We start from the raw sequence: 19469 nt of genomic DNA on the forward strand, positions 1-19469 counted from the left end.
AAAACCAGCCCAGCAGAAGGAAGTTAAAGGCGGTCCAGAAGAGAAGGAGCACGCGCGGCCGGGCAAGCATCCCGTGACTGATTTCATGGTGTTTATTCCCCTTTCCCGGGGGCTGAGTCACGGCCCGAGGCGCCGGGGGTCAGCCCGGGGGGGCCGTGAGGCGGCGCCCCCGGCCCCGCGCCCGCTCCCCGCCCCGGCCCGCCCTCACGTGACGCCGGTTGCAATTTTAGACCGTCAGCTGACTCCAGAAATCCGTGGAGAGGGCCCGCTCTGCCTACAAAAACACGGACGGGAAGCAGCGGCGGCGTCGCGGCCTCTCAGCGTCGGGACCTCCAGCCTCTGACCCCCCGCCACCGCCGCCAGAAGCGCCTTGGCCGCCATGGGGCCCCGCGGCCTCCTCCTGCTGCTCGCCCTGGCCGGGTGCTGCGCCGCCCTCATCAGGTGAGAGGGAGGGGGGTTCCTCAGGGGCTGCTGAGCCCCCCGGGTTGGGGAGGACATGGGAGAAGCACGCCCGGGGCTGCTGCAGTGGTGGCCTCCGAGCTCCTCTCGCAGCCCTCCGTAGGGGGTGGCTCCCCCTCCAGCAAAGCAAGGAGGGGAAGGTTCGGAACACCCCCCCATCCTGCGCATGGAGGGGCCTCGCCCCGGCTTCCCCTACATCTGGTGACCTCTGGCAGCCCCCCGGCCTTTCCCCCTATTCTCCGGCTTTGGGAAAAACACTGAACGCAGCACGGCGAGGGGGATGTAGCGTAGGGTGCTGGCAGGAGCCCAAACCTCACCCTCCTCGTGCTGGCGCATCCCCTGTGTTGAGCGGAGCCTTGCTTGCCCCCCCGCCTCTAGGTATCCCTCCCCTATACATCCCCTTTAACATGAGTGTGCTTGCCGTCCCCACACAGGATCCCCCTGACCAAGTTCCCTTCCATGCGGCGGATCCTGAGAGAGGCGGGCAGTGAGATCCCAGATACAAATGCCATCACCCAGGCCATCAAGTACAAGCTGGGCTTTGCCGAGGAGGGTAAGCCCACTCCGGAGATTCTGAAGAACTACATGGATGTGAGTAACTCCCCCCCTGCACACTGTCCCCTGCACTGCAGCCGACCTCAGCACAGTGGTGGGCTGTCATTGTAGGGGTACCCATCCCAGGGGGTGGTGAGACATGCCAGCCTCCCACTAGTCAGGAAGGCAAAGGGGAGAGAGATGTTGATCCTGTAGGACAGATTCATGCACCCCCATGGCTTAGTGAATGAGTGGGTGCCAAAAGGTGCTTCCCATCATTACTAAACTAAAAATACTAATACTAGTAATTATAATAACAACAAACAACCCACTGCCACCCAAGCATGAGCTTTTCGGTTTGTGACCTATTTCCTTTCCCCTTTGTCACTAATTAACAATCATAAATAGGGGCCTGCTCATTTACAATCCTTCCTAGCCTCTTCTGGCTATTTGGGCTCCACTTCTGGCAAGACTGGGTCATAAAAATCATGCTGCACTCCTTGAGGTGTTGGGGCATAAATAAGTGAGCACAGGATGTTGGAAGAAGACTCAGACTGGGCACTATATTAATATGGGACTGGGGATGCAGGAGCCTTCCTCTCACTATCTTTCATCTTCTGCACTGCCTTGGGAAAAGCCACCCTCTACCTCCACTTTCTTCTCAGCAACTTAGGGATCAAAGGGACCTGTGTGGTGGTGGAAGGAGAAGCTAGATAAAGGACGTGGAGTTTGCCCTTGCCCTGCTGCCAGACACGTGTGGGGTTAACTATTTCAGGGTTCCTCACCGGACAGTGTGGGATATGAGCATTAGCTGGCAGAATAAAGCTGGACTCGGATATTTAGGCATTAATTCAGGATATATTCCCCCTGCTGCCGTTCCCCGGGGGCTCCTGTCACCCAGCCAGCGCCATCCTGTCCTGGGAAGGGCCACCGGTGTTTCAGTTGGCAGTGTTGAAAGTCAGGGCAAGCGGTTGTGTCACGGTGTTGTCTCTTGCAACCACAGCTCAGACTGCCACTCAGGGCAGCACTGTTTTCCCTTGTCACAGGGGCACCAACCCAATCTGTGGTGGCAGATAAGGGACCCTGGCTGGGTCCCTCCCAACCTGTCTGTAAATACTTCTGTTGCCATAGGAATTCTTGGGACAACCCCCATTAGCCTGCCTTGTATGCTTCCTGCCAGCCCCTGGGACCCTTCATGGGTCTATGTATGTGACAAATGAAGCCCCTGTACAGGGGGTTAACTTTCAAGCCCCAGCAATAATCACAGAACCACTGGAAGCAAGTGCTGCCTCCCCATTATGGCTAATTGCGATGTTGCAATGGATTGTTAATTACTTAGTGAGCAAGCCTCGCAAACTAAGCGCACAGGAGGTGAACAGCTTTGATAATCCTGTTTTCTTCTCTCCCCCTCGCTCTTAATTCAGTACATGGGGGGTTTGGAAAGGCTGCTGGCTGACTTCCCTTGCTAGTAGCCTTCTCTCTAGAGTCCTGAACCAGCTACTTACCAGGCTGGACACAACTTCCTGCCTGTTAAGGAGGAGTGGGGAAAAATGAGTCCATGTAGCACCTGCCTAGCATTCTCCATTCATCCTCTCCTCTGTGGAGAGAGGGATACCTTGCCAACAATTCAGCCATTCAGGTTTCTTCCAATCCAAGCAGAAATGTAGTCTCAGGGCAAAGGAGTATCCATTAGAGACCTGTGCTATAGGGTCTTCTCCCAGTCTTTCACCGTGGAGGCCTAAATGCATCTCTGGTGGTGCTGCTCATGCTCTTTGCTCCCACCACTCCTTCCAGCTCTGGAGACTGAACATTTGTTTATTCCTCCCCATTCCCAGAGCTCACCAGCCAGCACCAAAACCCCCAGCAACTGTACCTCCACCTGCAGTGGGCAGTGCTGCTGCTCACTGCAACCCACAGTTTCTCTGTGAACCTACAGGCCAAGCAGCTTCCCAGCCAGTTTCAGCTTTTCAATAATGCAGGTGTTTTGCTTGGCTTCCTTCTATCGTTTTTTCTCATCCTTGTGGTGAGCTGCATGCTAGCCTGCAGACCTTCCCCCTTCTCTTCTTCCCTGTCTCCTTGCCCCAGATGTCCTCCCCCGCACTCACCCATCCCACTTGTCCTCAATTTATCCTTTTCACACCCACTGTAATGAGTTCCGAACACTGATGGGGAGCCTCCCTTCCAGAGGGCAAAGGCTGGGAACCCATTAGTGCCAAGAACAAGAGGAAGGCAATGTCTAGATAAGAAGCTGATCCTCAATTCAACCCTAAGAGATTTTTTGATCTTTATTCCCTGCTTTTAGCTAGCTGCCTCTGCTCATGGCTCCCTTCTTCTGCTTTGCAGGCCCAGTATTTCGGTGTGATCGGTATCGGAACACCCCCCCAGAATTTCACCGTGATCTTTGACACTGGCTCCTCCAACCTCTGGGTGCCATCCGTGCACTGTTCCTTGTTGGACATCGCCTGCAGTAAGTGTCACTGGGGCCAGAAACTGCTGAACAGCTTCTCCTTCCCTGCAAAATTGCATTGCAAGAGGAGAAACTGAGGCAACAGCGTGAAATGACTTGCCAGCGGCTGATGGGCTTTTTAGGGTCAGAGCTGGAAATACAATCCCTGCTTCCTGCATCCATCCTTCATTAGTCCTTTCCTGGGTTTTTTCTTTTCCAAGTAACCCTCAAACGGGGGCAAATCGTCTCCAACAGCTTCAGCCCTACAGCAGGGGAGCAGCATCATCAGTTGTGATGTTTCTCCCCAAATTATAGACCAATGCTGCTGTTATCCCATTGCGCAAGGCTGACTTTTTTTAAGTCAGCCTCTTGCCAGATCTGATACAAACTGTCCTAGTTTCTGGTTTATTGCTGCACAGAGCATGTGTGTGCATGTTTATGGAGTTATAATTAACGAGAGCCAGGTAGGCACAATGAAATGAGAATGTCTTAGGAACTACAAGTGTTTTTTTTATTCTGTGGCGTTCCTATGCAATAAACTTCCACAGCTGAGGATGTCGAACCTGGCTATGGCAAAATGCCATTTAAAAGCCACTGGTTGTGCTGCTTAAGCAGAGTGGAGAAGCCTGTGGAGTCAACAAATGCCATGAAAGGCATTCCACAGTGCTCATTGGGAGTAGAGTGGAAATTTGGACTTCTTGTAGAAGACCTTCTTTTTGCATATGTGAAATGAGATTTAGGACACTGACAGGTTGGTGAGGTCCAGACCTGGTATGCCTAGGGGGTTCCTGATTGTAACAGGGAGATGGTTTCTCAAGTCAGTGCCTCGGGAGGTGCTGGGACCAAAGGGCTTGTTTTATGAATATATAAGGAGCTTAACCTGCTACCAGACTGGAATCCAAACTGGGACCCAGACAGCCTAGCTGGGGAACTCCTTGTGTAGCACAATCACTTTGTGTCGGGCTCAGCTGGTTCATCCTCAGCTGCTGTCTGCACCACTCAGCAACCAGCTATGGGACTGCACTGGCCAACTTGTGACTTGGGAGGAGTCTGGGGAGGAGGAATCTGCCTGCCCATAAAACCAGGGATATCCTACAGCTCCCAACCCAGCCAAAGGCAAAAACAGCTTAGACTAGGGGAAAGCCCTTCTCCTCTGCAGATAAAGGAATATTTTGAATTCTTTCTGTACTAAAAACAATGTATGAAAAATTTCCAGCTACTCCTAGTAGAAGAAACAGATAGGTCCATGAGGTGAAAAAGTTCATGCCCAGAGCAGACTATATTTAAAGCCACCCTGGTTCTCCATGGTGTGTTGAGGGATACATCTTGCTCTGCTGACTAACACACCACACCAGCCACATAACCTCTAGCCTTTTAATACCCAGTGGCCAAATCGGATTTAACAGCCTGAATTGGATCTGCCCACCTAATTCCCCAGGCACTAGAAATGCTTTGTTAAGCAGTCTGAGCTTGGCAAACCCTGGGTTCAGGCCCACCTTCACATCATTGAGTGTCCATTTGCCCAGATAAACTGGATGGTGTGGGGTTAGGTGTTGGGTAACCGTAGGTATAAAGGAGCACTAATGGTGTGTGTCCCCTTGTGTCTCCCTTCCCGACTGCAGTGGTGCACCACAAGTATGACTCTTCTAAATCCAGCACCTATGTGAAGAACGGCACCACATTTGAAATCCACTATGGCACAGGGTCCCTTTCCGGGTACCTCAGCACAGATGTGGTCACGGTGAGTTATGACTGCCCCTGCCCCATGCTGCCCCAGACTTCGTTCATTAGAGTGCTCACAGCTGGTAGATTTCAATGGGTCTCCTTTCTTGGGTGTTCTACTTGTATAGGTCATCCTTCAGTGCTGTGTTTCCAAGTCCTCTGAAATGACCTGGTAATGATGACTGTTAAGGTAATAATAACCATGGCAGGCTGAGAAGAGAGAAGGTATTAAATCTGCAGGTCAGCAGGCTGGCAGTGGGGACTGCTTACATGGCGCCCCTGCAAACATGGCCTCTGGCCATCCCTCCAATCCTTTTCCTGGTGACCCCAAAAACTTACCAATCCAAGCACATGCCAACACCACTGCACAGACTGCTGGTGGTGCCCAGCTTGCTCTTGGCCAGTATCCACATATTCGTGGATGCCCACATGGGCAACTGCCCAAACACAGACCAGAAAAGGTCTCTTTACTGCCCCATCCTGATCTCACATCAAGAACTGGTGCTTATGCTTGTTAGGACTGGGTAACACCCTGGGGAGAGGTTCACCAGCAGTATTCAGGGTGCAGCTTGAGTTAGCTCTGGTTGGTGGTTGCTTCATAGTTTGCTTTTCAGTAAGCAAAGGCTGAACTTTCTGTCCTGTGAAGGACGAGTGCTTTTCATGACTTCCTTTCAGGTGCAGATGCCCGGGAGAGTTTGCCAGCTGCCAAACATCAGGGGTGCATGTGCTCTCAGATTACTTGCTCTCCTGGCAGGGATAAGAGCATATGTTTGCTTTGCGGGGGGGGAGAAACAAAGCAAAAGTTTTGAATAAGCATATAAATCTAGAGATTTGGAGGTTTCTGTTTAGGTGCAGCTGAAAATCATTGGCTTACAAATTTCATCAGAATCAAAAGTGTCCAGGAGAAGCTTAAAGTGACTCTTGCAAGATGCAGTCTTTAGCCCATCCTTAAAGCATGAAGATTTCAGGCTAGCCTGGAAGCATCAGTTATTGCCTCTATGCTGCATCCAAAGATGCAGCAAGGCAAACAGCAAACTTCATTGTCCTTAGAAAGTGTGGGCTTAATGCAAAGGCTAAAATGAGTCAGAAAGAAAATTGTCGGTTTTTTTCTCTTTTTTTGATTTGTAATTGTCACTCTAGTGCGTGTTTTCTAATTAGCTCTCCATTTCCCAGCAGCTCAGAGGAAGGATTTTGTGCCTCAGTTTGTTCAGGAAGTGGGATGGCTCTTGTCAGACAGCACAGCTTGTAGCATTTGGTTTCTTGTCTGCACAGAAGCAAGAGAAATCTCTTTCATGTAGCTGAGCAGTGTCCCACTTGTAGTAGGCAGGAGCAGGGGTGACACTGAGGGTCAGGGACCTTCATCTTGGACACCAGGATGCATCCTCTGATGCACAACATGTTGCAGGCAAGCTCCCAGTCAGGTATGGTCTTGAAGGAAAGACATTGAAATAACCTTTAGGGTGACCCTCTTGGCTCCAGCCATTCTGGTGGGTGGAAGCAGCCACAGCAGCCTCTGGTATCACTGACATCTGACCAAAAGATGCTTGTTGGCAGCTTGTCTGGAGTCCCTCAGCCCTAATTTTTTGGAGGAGGGTGATGAGCTCATGTCAAACAGCCTCTCTTATTCTGTGGAGGAGCAATGCCCTGTAGCGCCGCACTCTGCAGTGCTGCTTGCTCTCCAAAGAGCAGCAGGTTCAGCCAGCCCTCTGCTGCTCAGGCATCTCATCTCTTTATCACAGCCCAACCTTGGGATGTCCTTCAAGGACAGCAGAGAAAACTTAGCTGGCCATGGGGCACAAAGTCTCTCCCATGACTGCAGTGCGGATACACTGCACAAAAGATTATTTTCCTTGCCTCTGTCCCTTGTGCCTCTGCACCCCAAGCCCTCATGCCAAGCTGTGCCAGAGAGGCCCTCGCCTCTTGGTCTGCCTTTGCTCATCCAGTCCTTAACTGCTGGCTGAGGCCACTAACAAGGAGGCCAGGCAGGCTGGAGTGCTGACATCCGTCTGCAAAGTGCTGGAGGGTGGCCACCACAGGGCCATCCACTGGTCATGATTCTTGGTTGCTCTGTGTTGGAGCGAGAGCCAGCCAAGAGACAGAGACAAAGGATCTGTCACCTGGCAGGAGCACTCTGATAAAGATGGTCTTGGGTTTCAGCCCTGCTGAGGACCAAGTGCAGGCAGGGTCTGCTGAGAATCCATGACTGGGCAGAAATCTGCCTCCCCCTTGGGATGTGCAAGCAGAGCAATATTCAAACAATCCTGACACTCAGTGTTATCAGTCCATTGCATTTTACTTTGTTTTAAGTAGAAGCTTCATTGAACTTTCTGAGCTGCTGAGGACCAGCAATGCCAAGGGGTGGCTTTTGTAAACCTGGAGTATACAACTGGGGCAGGCGCTGGTGAGCGGATACGTTGCCTTGCGCTCTTCCCCCCACATCCTGCCCTGTGGCTTTCAGCTTTCACAAGGCTCGATCGCCCTTTCCTACTGCAATCCTCCAATACCATTAAAGGCAGCGCTGCTGTCCCAGCCTTGCACTGTCTAACCCTGGGGGTATATTAGTAATTTACAGGGATCGTTATCTGCCATCAGGTAGGAGAGGCCAGCTTGTCAGTCCAGCCTGGCTCACTACAGGATTGCTAGCTGCAGGCTGAGAGGCTGAAATTGTCCTAGCGTGGAGGCTAAAATTGCCTGTGGTCAGCCAGAAGCTCACAAGCCTCCTGAACTGCTAGAGCCAGAAGCCAGCAGATGCATCGTGCTCCCCATCAGCAGAGCTATCCTCCTTTCTCTGATTATCTTCTTTCTGGGGATCTGCCCTTGGAAGGCGTTTCAGCTTTCCAGTGGGGAATGCCAGTCCTTCTTATGGCTGGCAAGGGAGGTGACCTTTGAATTCTCAGTACTCGGCTTGCTATTTTTGTGCTTCAGGCTCAACCTCACTTTCTTGGCTGGGTCTTCTTCCCTTTCACGGGAGGTCTCTGCAGGCTGGTGGCTCTTCCAAGAGATTCAGCACTATCCCAGGGATATTTCTTATGTAGGGGAGATCACAGGGGTTGTGGGCAGAGGTGAGAGGGATTTGTGCTCCCAGTCGAGGACGGGTGCAGTGCCCAAGGAGGTAGGATACACAGATGACTTTGAAGATCTCCAGAGTGGGGAAGAGGTTTAAAGGCATAGCACAAGAGCTTTTCAGACTGGGAGGAAATGATGAAGTAGGTGATAGGGGAGGAGATGTAGAAGGTCCTAATGGATATCGGTCTTCTGTATAAAGAGGAGGAGCTGTAGAACAGCAAGGCCAGTGCTGGAACACTGCAAAAAGGGATTCTCCTGCCCTTAGAAGTATGCTGGATTTTGCAGGGATGTGGGAGGTTCCACTGGGCTGGAGTTGCCATTCTCTTCTCCTGGCAAGAGCGGCATCAGGGTATCTGGTTTCTGCAGCTGCCTACAAATGTAATGGTGAAAGCAGGCAGGAGCATGGCAGCACATTGAAGGACGTGCTGCAGCCTGTGTTCAGTGAGGTTCCGTTACCACCCTGGTCCCCTGAGTCAGTTTTCTTTACAATCTGCTTTTCCCTTCCCTCCCTATCTCTCTACAGCTTGGTGACTTGAAAATCCTGGGTCAGATCTTTGGAGAGGCCACGAAGCAGCCAGGCATAACATTCATCGCTGCCAAGTTTGATGGCATCCTGGGCCTGGCATTCCCAAGGATCTCTGTGAAGGGCGCTGAGCCTTTCTTCGATAACGTCATGAGACAGAAGCTGGTTGAAAAAAATGTGTTCTCTTTCTACCTCAACAGGTAGTGTTGGGTTTGGTGGCACTCCTCTGGTTGTGAGGGCAAGCCCAGTGGGCTTTTCTCTGTTTCCCAGTAGCACCTCTTGTCATCTGCTGTTTTACACTCTGGACAGCACTTCCGAGTTGGGGAAGTCACAGCAAGTTCTGTTTGCAGGACCAGTCACACCAACATCTCTTATGTTTGCTGCTCTGAAGTAAGGAGCAGGGAAGTAGAAATGCAGTTCTTTTACTGTAAAGGGCTGGGTGGATCTGTGACCATATTTCTTAACTGATGAATAGAGGATGTTTCCAGAGGAAAGAGAAATAAAAATAAACAGGGCTGTGATCATGAGATTGCTGCTACTGCAGCCCCCTTTAGAGAGGTAAACAGCCCCAGTCTGCTGCCAAAATCCATAAACCATGTGGCTACCACCATGTTGCCTCCCAGGCAAGGGTGCCCCCCATCAGTCATCACTAATGAGGGGGCTAATGTTCTGTCACCACCCGGGGAAATCCTCCTCTGCAGCTGCCAGCACCTTCCCACCAACTGCTGCTCCCCACAGGACACCCCGTCACTTTTCTGGTACTGCAGCAGCAGCTCTGAACTACTTCAGCCCAAAAAGTAGCACACCAAGAGCAGGGGGGCAGAGAGGGCTGCTGCTGGCCAGTCAAGCACCAGCCCTCCCCCATCACCATATTTCTGCCCATCTGCTCAGCAGTTAGCTCTTACCTGATGGTAACCTTGAGGATTCACTCCAAGGCTGCTGGTTGGCCGAGTTGAGTGCAGATAACCTAACCCTGCATCAGCTGTATCCAGCCCTGCACGGGCACTTTCTACAAGCTGATATAGGAAGTCCCTGTGTCAGTGCTCACCTCCCCTTTGCCATCCCCCTTTCCTGAGTTTCTTCAGGTTTCTGTGAGAAAGTACCAGGTGGAAAGCTGCAGGATGCTTTGGCTGGACCAAAATATTCCTGTTTCCCCATCTCTGCCTATCTCACAATATCTGTCCCTATACTGACATAACATAGCACAACATAAGTTATCTCTCTCCAATACTGTTAATGCTGTGCTTCACCTCCAAGCATCCCAGCAGGTATTTTGGGAGGCACTTGAAGCAGGTTGTTCTCGCCCTGCTCTTGATGTTCACAGGTTTGGATATTGTTTTTCAGAGATCCTGCTGGTGTCCCTGGTGGTGAGATGGTCCTGGGAGGTACTGACCCCAAGTATTACAAGGGCGACTTCAGCTGGTTTAATGTCACACGCAAGGCCTACTGGCAGATCCACATGGACTCGTAAGTTCCCCATCCACCTGACTACACGTGTGGGGTCGCATGTGCAGACAGCACATGCCTGAGGCTTGGATGAGACCCTCCTCGCAAAGGAATCATCCCTGCAACACATCCACGCCAAAAAAAGGAGATTAAATCCCACTCTAGGGCTGGGTTGTTGGTCACTGGAAGGAGACAAAAGGCAGAAGCAATAAGGAGATGTTCTGTGAAATCCTTTCCTCTTGTTTATGGCTTGACCCTTGTGAAAGGATGCCTGCTGCATCCTTGCAAAGCGGAGTAAAATGCCAGTGTGTCCTCCTTGCAGGCAGGGTGAGCCCCGTAGATTAGAGCCCAGTTTTGCTCAGCTCTCAGCAAGGCCTGAGCTGCATGGCTGTCCTGCACACAGCTCCGGAGGAGCAGGATGAGGCCTCAGGAAGCCAGCCCTTGACTGAAGGGCACGGCGCAGCAATCAGCGCGCATTGTTGGAGGCAGAGGGGAGGAGAGCAGGCTGAGCTGACGGCCGCCAACCCCATGGTCTATTCTGAGCTCTCCCACGTGATGGGAAGTTTAAAGTGGCCTGTGATCAGAGTGTGTCCTTTTCCTGGGAACTGCATCCCTCCCCAGCACAGTGCTTTAGTTCTCATTTTCCCTCAGAGCTGCAGCGTTGGCAAAGTATGGCAGACCCTTGGCTAGAAGGCTTTGTCGTTCTGCACCGCTGTGAAATGCAATGGGGATGAGGAAGGCAAGCAGGTCCTGGCTTGCCTTTTCTCTGTGTAGGAACCCTTCCCTTGCCCATGGCTGTCACACCACCCCTTTAACCCTTCGTTTTTCTGCAGTAGCACAGGCCATAAAAGTCCGTAATTCATTGTCCTTAGCTCTCTCCCATGTCCATTAGCTGCGGTGCTAGCTCTGGAGTGCAGGTAGGAGGCGGGGTATACAGGCAGCATTCAGGCTCTCTGCAGAAATCCAGTTACGCTTCAAGGCACCTGCTCAGTCACGAGCAGACAACAGGGAGCCAGGGGGTCTGTGCATTGAGTTGCTGCTGCATCAGTGTTTCTGAGCATCTGTCTTTCCTGGGTGTCTGTCACAGCCCTCCCTTGCCTTCCTGTGTACTGCTTCCTGCAGCCTTCACTGGGAGGCCTTTAAGGGTTGTCTAATGTCTGGGCATCTCTCCCCAGGGTGGATGTTGCCGACGGGCCGACCCTGTGTGAGGGGGGCTGTGAGGCCATCGTGGACACGGGAACCTCACTCATCACTGGCCCCAGCAAAGATGTGAAGAAGATACAGGAGGCCATTGGTGCAAAACCACTCATAAAAGGCGAGGTGAGGCCAGGCTGGAAATGTGGGCGTCTATGGCCATCACAGCACCAGTGCTTACACCCTACTTTGTATCCAGATGCTTATTGAGATCCTAGTCTTCTGCTCCCTCTGATCTTTGTTGCCAGCCTGTGCTCCTGGAAAAGCCACTGGCACAGCAGGGAGCCCTTCATCTTTTGACCCTGGGAAGTATTCACTACCCTACTCATACTCACGGTAGAAAGCCAAGGTCCCATGAACTTTGGGAAGCTTTGAGTCACCTCTGCCACCCATCTCTGGGAGGTGGAAGAGAAGGGATCTGAGCTGCAGCTGAGACAAAGGATTCACATTAATTTGAGGCCAGAGACACTTCAATAAAAGTACTTTTCATGCAAATGGCAACCCTTTGCATGAAAGTTTCCAACCATCAAAGCTAATCTCACAAGACTCTCCCCTCCCTAAAATTGTAGAAGAATATGGATTATAAAGACCCTGTAGAAAAAAATGGCCTGCTCTGCAAACCCTCCCAAATCAGAGCCATGAACATTTGTCAGGCATTTCTGCAGAGACCCCAGGTTGCAGCAATAGTTGGCTTAGACCTGCCATGATCCCCAAGACTTGCCATTGATAATGAAACTGGCTTTGATGTTTACTGAGTCACAGCTGCCTCTCCTCTGGTAAAAAAAAAAGAGTTGTGGCACCCTGGGACTCAGCAGAGCCAAAATATGAGTGCAGCATCCTTTGGCTCCATGCCTATCCATGAAGCCCTCTTGCCCCTCAGCTTGGAGCCCTAGTCAGGGAGCAGCCTACTTACCCCAGCTTGAGTTTTTGCACCAAGATGAGCTGGTTTTAGGGAAACTGCGGCAAAGATGTGACTGCTTGAGGAAGACAGAGAGTGTGGGAGGTCCAATCTAAAGCCTTTACTGTTGCAATTTCAGTACATGGTCCCCTGTGAAAAAGTGCCAACGCTGCCTAACGTCACAATGGTACTAGGAGGGAAGAATTTCGTTCTCACACCAAAAGAGTATATCCTCAAGGTATGTCCAGGCAGATTTTTCTAGCCTTACGCTTCTTTCCCAAGGCCTGGCTTTTGCTTCCACTGCCCCAAAGCAAGAGCAGCCAAAGCAGTGCTGGAACCGGTGCTTGGGAAGAAGTCTGAAAGGTTTGGGTGTCAGGGTGATGCCACCGCAGATGGATCCAGGTAACCTCATCAAAGTCTCACAGGAAAAAGACCCTCTGCATAATGCTTGTGAGGGATAGCGGGATGGTTAAGGAAGGGGAGGCAAGCTGTTGCATCACTTTATACAAAAATTTAGCTCTTAAATGCTGCATTCTGGTGCCATGAGGCCTTGTTACAGCAGAGGCCACCAGCCTGTCATTTAAGCCATCAAAATCAACTCGCAAGGACCATTTTGTGCAGATCTTCATCAATGGCTCTAATTCAGAGCTGCATGGGCTGGGAGGTTTATGGTCATGTGCAGCTTTGCTTGATGCTTTAGTGCTTTAGTGCTTAAGGGAAGGGGAGCTGGGTTTGGAGTCATAGAAGTGGTAGGTTGGGAGTCACTTTTGCAATCTCTGGATCTCCGTCTGGGAGAGGCTGAAGCAAAGACGGCCTTGCAGGTGTTCTTGCCAAGCCTGCAAGGTGGAGGGAAGGGAGTGACCTGCTTAAATTGAAGCTTTCACTCTTCTTTCTAGATTGATGGAGCAGCACAACCTGTATGCATGAGTGGCTTTTCAGGCCTGGACATCCCACCCCCTGGGGGCCCACTCTGGATCCTGGGAGATGTCTTTATTGGACCCTACTACTCTGTCTTTGACCGTGATCACAACCGTGTTGGCTTTGCCCCAAGTGCCTAAACATCTGACCCCCATTGCCTCTGTCACACACACACAAACACACACACACACACATGGGAGCTGTAGAGAAAGGTTACCAGTATTAGAAACCCAGTGAGTGGAAGGGAAAAAAAAAAAAAAAGAAAAAGAAATGGAACTAGATTTAAAATTACATGGAAAATAGTCATTAGTGCCCTGCTAGCTACTTTTTCCACTCTGTTGAGTAAGTGGTGCTGGGAGTTCTCTAGCTGACAACTCCAGCTGGAGTAGTCCCTTGCTTTACTGCTAGGTCTTCCAGTAGTTTTTTGAGAATGATTCTCAGAGCTGAACATGGCCCCATCTCACATCTCCCAGCACTGTTGTCCTTCCTGGAGGGGGGAACAACTGGCTGAAGCCAGCCCCTGGCATGTCTGTTCATGCAGAGAGGCTGTGCTACTGCTCTTGGGTTTGGTCTTCTGTGCTGGGGGAGAGGGACAAGGGAAGGCTGTCTTGCACATTAGTTTTTACTTTTTTCACTTAAGTGGGGGAGTGGGTAGCCTGGGGGAATCTGTCTTTATGACCCTTCCTTGGCAGGTTGAGGCAGTGACCAGTAGGTCATTTCTCAAGGAGTTTGTGCTGGCTTGGTCCTAGGAGACCTGGGCTGCAGCAATGGGGAAGCACGGTAGTGTGCCCAGGGGATGAGTTTCAGAGCCTGAGGGCTGTGGTGGTGTGTTTTGTTTAATGATGGCACTAGTGAGAGAGCTGGGAGCCAGGATGTCCACATGCCTGACATAATGGGACAAAGGTTTGTAGGGGGCTCTAGCCAGTGGGGCTTTTCAGTCGGTATGAATATTAAGAGGGTCAAGATAGGTTATAATAGAGGTAACTTGAATTCAGGGCCGTGAAGGCCCAGCCTTTTGCTGAGCAAAGTCATGTGGCACAAGTTCTCTTGAGTTCAGTGACCTTCTCCCAGGTTCTCCAAACAGCAAATCTTCCCAGCTTCAACCACAGCCAGTGAGTTGAGAATAATGTTTCCTGAAGCAACTAAGTACTCTACAGGCTGAAATCATACTGGGAAAATCCATGTTTGTCAGCCACATAAGAGCTTTTGGAAACATGATTCACAGCATTTTGAACTGCCCAAAACTCAAGAGACAGGTTTGCTTGGCAGAGCCAGCAAACCTCCTGGGCAGGAGAGTTTGCAGTCCAGCCATGTCAGCTGCTGGACTTGCATTCACTTTCCCTGCTGCCGTGTCCCAAAATCGAACTGCCTTTAACACCCTCTGTACCTGCTTTCCACTTTACTAATGCTGGTGAGCTCTGTTCATGTCCAGCTGAGAGAGTGAGGCACCATCCTGCTTCAGATTTAGCTGATGTAGCTGTGCACACAGACCCTCCCAGAGAGCCGAGATCTGCGCGTGTGGAGCCACTTGCTGGGCTGGCACTGGTAGGCAAACACTGGTGGAGCTGTGAGGATGATAAAATGAGTTTTAAGCAGTACTGGAAAGCAGAAGAGAGCCTGCCAAGAATTCCAGCCCCTGTGCTTGGAGTAAAAGACTTCATTTTCCCAGTGTGCTGGAACAGGTCCTGAAGTTAAGGGAGTGGCACGAGATGAGGAGTAAAGCTGCAAGTGGCAAAAGGATAAGATTAGCGGTGGCCATGACCCCAAACCAGGCTAAACAGATGGCAAAATCCTGGCTACCCAAAATTCACTGATGATCCTGCCAGCACTAGTAGTGGGGCCAAGAAATTTTTTGAGAAAGGTCTTTGGGCAGTGAGTGAATAGCTAGTTTTGCCCAGTGAAATAAGTTTGGCATTATAACCATGCTTCACCTTGGAGGGGTCTGGCATGGACAGTGAGGACTGGTATAGGCACACATGGGACACATGCATTGTTCCCTATAACCCCAAATGTGACAATTGCTGCTCCCCAAAGCTTGCTTCTGCCTCCTCGTAATCTTCACCAGGAGTTCTGTATCTGGACACCAAAGGACATCTGTTTTAGACTGGCCAGAGAACAGTAGCATGTTACCAAAAAAAAGAATCTTCAGTAGCTGCTCCAAAATTAACAAATATTCAGCACCTCTCCAGAGATCTTCAGTTTCATACCAGTTAAGTGCCCAGAGCACCTTCAAGTCCTGCTACATCGTTTCACAGCCTCAGGATTTCTTCAGCATGGGGAGACAGAGTTGGCCTCTTGGGTACCTGCTGAACAGACCTGATGTGAGGGGGAAGCTTGACATGGACCTGACAGTGGCTTTTGAACATCTTCAGCATCAGATAGAAGTGGGATGTGCAGCACAGCCCCAGACGGAGCCCTGGAGCCATGGCCGTGCCGCGCCTGCCGCCTGCATGGTCCCGGCACAGTGATTCCAGGTGGGCTGGTGTCTGCCAGCAGGCAGGAGGCAGCTGCCTGGGGAAAGCACGGCCCAGAGTCATGCCCTGAGTGATGCACTGTAGGATAGGCTGGAGGACCAGTTCACTGCAGTCTTCCCTGAATGGGTCTCCTCCCTTTGTTCTTTTATTTGCATTTTTAAACCCATCTCTAATCGTGTGACTGGTTTTTTAAAATTATTTTGCTGTCAGAATTAATTGTCTCTTCATAGATTATTGAAAAGAAAATACAGTATTTTCCCCTTTAACTCTGAGGGTGGTCTTTTCTTTCACAGTTTGAGATGCCACACTCTTTGTGGGTGTGCAGAGACTGTGTCTCCCTGACCTATTGTCCCTGGACATCTGGTTGCCCTCTTGTGTGGACTCGTGTTGCACAAGGGCTTCTCCCCTTCTCTCTGATAAGGAAAGATGCTGGGATCCTGTTGGATTAGTCATTTTCAATAGTTTAAAATGTAAGTCAGCCTCTGCAAGGTGACATGACAATGCCACCAGCATGACCCATCACCACTAACTGGGGCAGTGGGCACTCCCAGCATCCCTGCTAGCCTACAGCCTTCTCCTGGGACCACACCTTCCCAGCTGAGTATTGCCAAGGGTAGTCCATTAACAGGGAACTCAGGCTGTCCCCTGGTCATCTGGACCAGTTAGAACAAGCTCCGACTTAGGATTAGACCAAGTTCCTGCTTAGTATTTGGAGTGGTCCTGTAGCAGCCAAAGTGGAGCTTCAGTTTCTAAGTTTGGCCTAAAATCAGCTAAGGTGTCAAGTCTGGGGAAGTCCCGGAGCCCAGTGATAAACATGGTATGGGGTTTTTTCAACAATGTAGGAAAAATCCATCCCTCTTGCCTAGCTGTGTAATTTTTAGTCCTAGCACTGCTGTATGGGAGCTGGAGACTCTGAAGCGGAATGAAGGCCCCATGTGCCCGGTGGAAGATAAGAGCTAATCCCTACTTTGAAAAAAGCATCATCTACATAAGCAAGATGGATGCAGCCAAGTCCCATCCCATCTTCTGAGCACAGATCTAAGCATACAGCTTAGCTGATTTCCCTACTGGCATGTCCTGAGCCTCTGTTCCCCCAGGATGCTAAAATTCCCCAATCAGCTGTTCTCCTATGTTAAAGAGATGGATTTAACCCAAAAGGGCTGGCTGGATCCTGAAAACCAATCATGCAGCCCACTGTTCCTCAATAGCCCAAGGGGAGAACAAGTCATCTGCTGCCAAATATTTATTGACAGGAATATGAGGGCCCTGTTTCTGCTGGGGGGATTCTGCCTAAGTCTTCAATCGTGCCTTGTGGGCTGAATGTTACATCCCGGTGGGAACAATTACAGCCTTGATCTTGGCCAAGAGCAGGAGAAGCCAAGAGCCAGAACTGCCCACCCACGCTTTTCCAGCAGGGAGCAAAGCACACCCTGCCCCGGGAGCAGCCTGAATGCAGCCCCACACTATCTTGCCCAGGAAGTCCTCAGGTTTACTTCAGCCCCGCTGTTTACTGCAACCATCTCTGCAGAACTCTATGCACATGACAATTTGGTATTTCACTCTTCATTAAATGTCTCCACTGATGCAAAGAACATCAAATTTTTCATTACATGTCCCCTCAAGTAGTAGGGTGCTTGGCACCGACCCCCAGGGCTGTCTTCATGGACCTGATCCTTCTCCAAGTAATCCTGCTTAGGGCTTTACCAAGAGCCCATTAACACAAGGACCTGCCCAAGGAGAGGGAAGACAAGACCCCTCATTTATGGAGATGACTTGCCCATCTGGTTGGCTCAGCAATTTGTTCATTTGGGAAACTATTTTTACTCACCATGAATGACTAAGCACATCGTTTTGGGGGCTGATGGCTTTTCCTTTTTCCGCTCTTTCTTGGATTTATTTATTTTTAGGCTTCTTTGGGAGGGAAGAGAAGCGGCATGCAGAATGAAAGCTCAGAGAACAGGAGACAGAGATCAAGGGAGAGTGGGAAGATTGGATTTACCCCTCCGAGTCTGAGGCTGCCTTACTGCTTATGGAACTTAGCAACACATTGGGGAATTTTATAGGGGTAATAGGAAAGGAGCATTCAGGAGGCTGTGGACTTTTTCCTTCAGAAATAAAAAAAAAAGCAGGGTCAGGTTCTGCTAATGGTTTTCTGAAGAGCTTGAGTAGGATTTGAGACGGAAGATTTTCTCACAGCGCTTGATTATGCTACAGCCAACATGTCTCTAACATGATTACGGGAGAATTGCTTTGGAGCAGGAAGCATCCTTCTGTTGTGTTTGTCCCGTGCTTAGCACAAGGGGAAGCCAGCCTTGATGCCACAGTAATGCAGGTGATTATTCATACTCACCCCACCTTTTATTTGAAAGGAAAGTAGTCCTAGACCATATGGTTGAGGGTGTGCATGCATGACCTTTGAAGATCCCCAGACAATTGGAGGAGGGTTAAAATAATGCAGAATATTGAGGAGTTTTGTTCCTTCCGTTTTTTATGTCAGTTCCCTGGGGGAAGGGTCACATGAATGGTTTTTGAACCAGTGGTGCTGCATATATGCCACTGTGGTCCACATAATAAACCTCTCATTGCTCACACTTAACATCGAGGAAGATGATGAATCACTCACCCAAAGACCAAAAAGTGCTCTGCAAACTGTAGGGATGACCTGGTACCTGGAGAGGAAAAGCAGCCATTCAACCTCCCTGACCTTTCAGTCCTATTCATACCAGGGAATGTGACTGTCTCTGTTGATCTCACATTCCCCTGCACCATCCTGCTGCCTCCTCTTGCCTGCTCCAAACCCCCTCTGACCTTTTTCTCTGCTCACCCACCATCCCTGCCTGACATTAAGAAGAGGAGCAGCGTTACCCACACAACTTTACCCAGACAAACAAACAGCAGGCTCAGCAGTAGCCCCAGCCTGCATCCATGGGGTTTCATTTTTCCTCCTGAGCCTGCAGGGAGGATACTCTGCACAGCTGAGTTTGTCCGAGCCCTCCAGAAAAGCTGACGACAGCTGGCCATGGCTCTGCCTCTCTGGCAAACCTCTTAATCCCACAGGAGCATCACTCTCACCCTAGCACTGCCTCTGTTTCTCAGCAGCTTCTTGGAGAGAGACCTGGGTCTCAGCACAGGCAGTTGTAGCACTAATAAAACCTTCTTTACTTTGGCAGGACCCAATGCCACTCCAGAAGTGATAAATCCTAACCAGAGGGCAATTTGTCCTTCTTTAACTAATGCAGGCTCCTTCAGAAGGATTAAATTAGTCTCATGGAAACTGGACCTCCTCCAGCCTCCGAGACCTGTGGATGTGCAAGAAGTTCCCCCTCATCATACCAACCCACAGGGATGAACACAGGGTGGGTGTCCCTACTCTGGAACCAAACCTGCCTGTGAAGAGCTGAGTGAATTACCATCCTTATTTCTTAGCTCAGCACTTTGTGGGTAGGCTTAAGGCTTTTCCAGAGGATTTCCCTTCCCTTGCAGTTTCCGCTCACACGAACTTTTGTTCTGCCCACCCTGTTTCCAGTACTCTGGGGATTTCTCTGCTACCCTTCCCCAGCGGCACAGCTGAACTGCCTGCTGCAACAAGGCCACCTGCTCCAGGCTATGTCACCGTGGGGTGACACGGTGTGTCCTTGTGTCCTCACCCCCCCTGTGCCACGGCGGCATCCTCCTGAATGACCTGCAAGCTGTCCCTGCACGGCACCAGCTGCTCCCCGTCATCATGTCCCCGGGGGACGCTACCGCAGCACCCTAGAGCTGAGACTCCGTGCAGCTTCCAGAGTGTTA

At 50.7% G+C, this 19469-nt stretch overlaps 2 protein-coding genes across 2 annotated transcripts in view; one reads left to right on the forward strand and one right to left on the reverse strand.

Moving 5' to 3' along the window:
• TNNI2 (troponin I2, fast skeletal type) overlaps window positions 1–19469 on the reverse strand; it is a 176067-nt gene that overhangs the window by 37317 nt on the left and 119281 nt on the right. The window lies entirely within an intron of this gene.
• CTSD (cathepsin D) lies at window positions 91–15946 on the forward strand. The gene is made up of 9 exons (XM_066187715.1): window positions 91–441; window positions 894–1050; window positions 3337–3460; window positions 5062–5180; window positions 8751–8950; window positions 10095–10217; window positions 11372–11516; window positions 12428–12526; window positions 13185–15946. The coding sequence occupies exons 1-9, from the start codon at window positions 380–382 to the stop codon at window positions 13344–13346; spliced, it is 1191 nt and encodes a 396-aa protein (XP_066043812.1). The 5' UTR covers window positions 91–379; the 3' UTR covers window positions 13347–15946.

Source organism: Chamaea fasciata, unplaced genomic scaffold (genome assembly GCF_029207755.1).
Source record: "Chamaea fasciata isolate MVZ Bird 193981 ecotype frontalis unplaced genomic scaffold, bChaFas1.0.hap1 SCAF_7, whole genome shotgun sequence".
Lineage (NCBI taxonomy): Eukaryota > Metazoa > Chordata > Aves > Passeriformes > Sylviidae > Chamaea > Chamaea fasciata.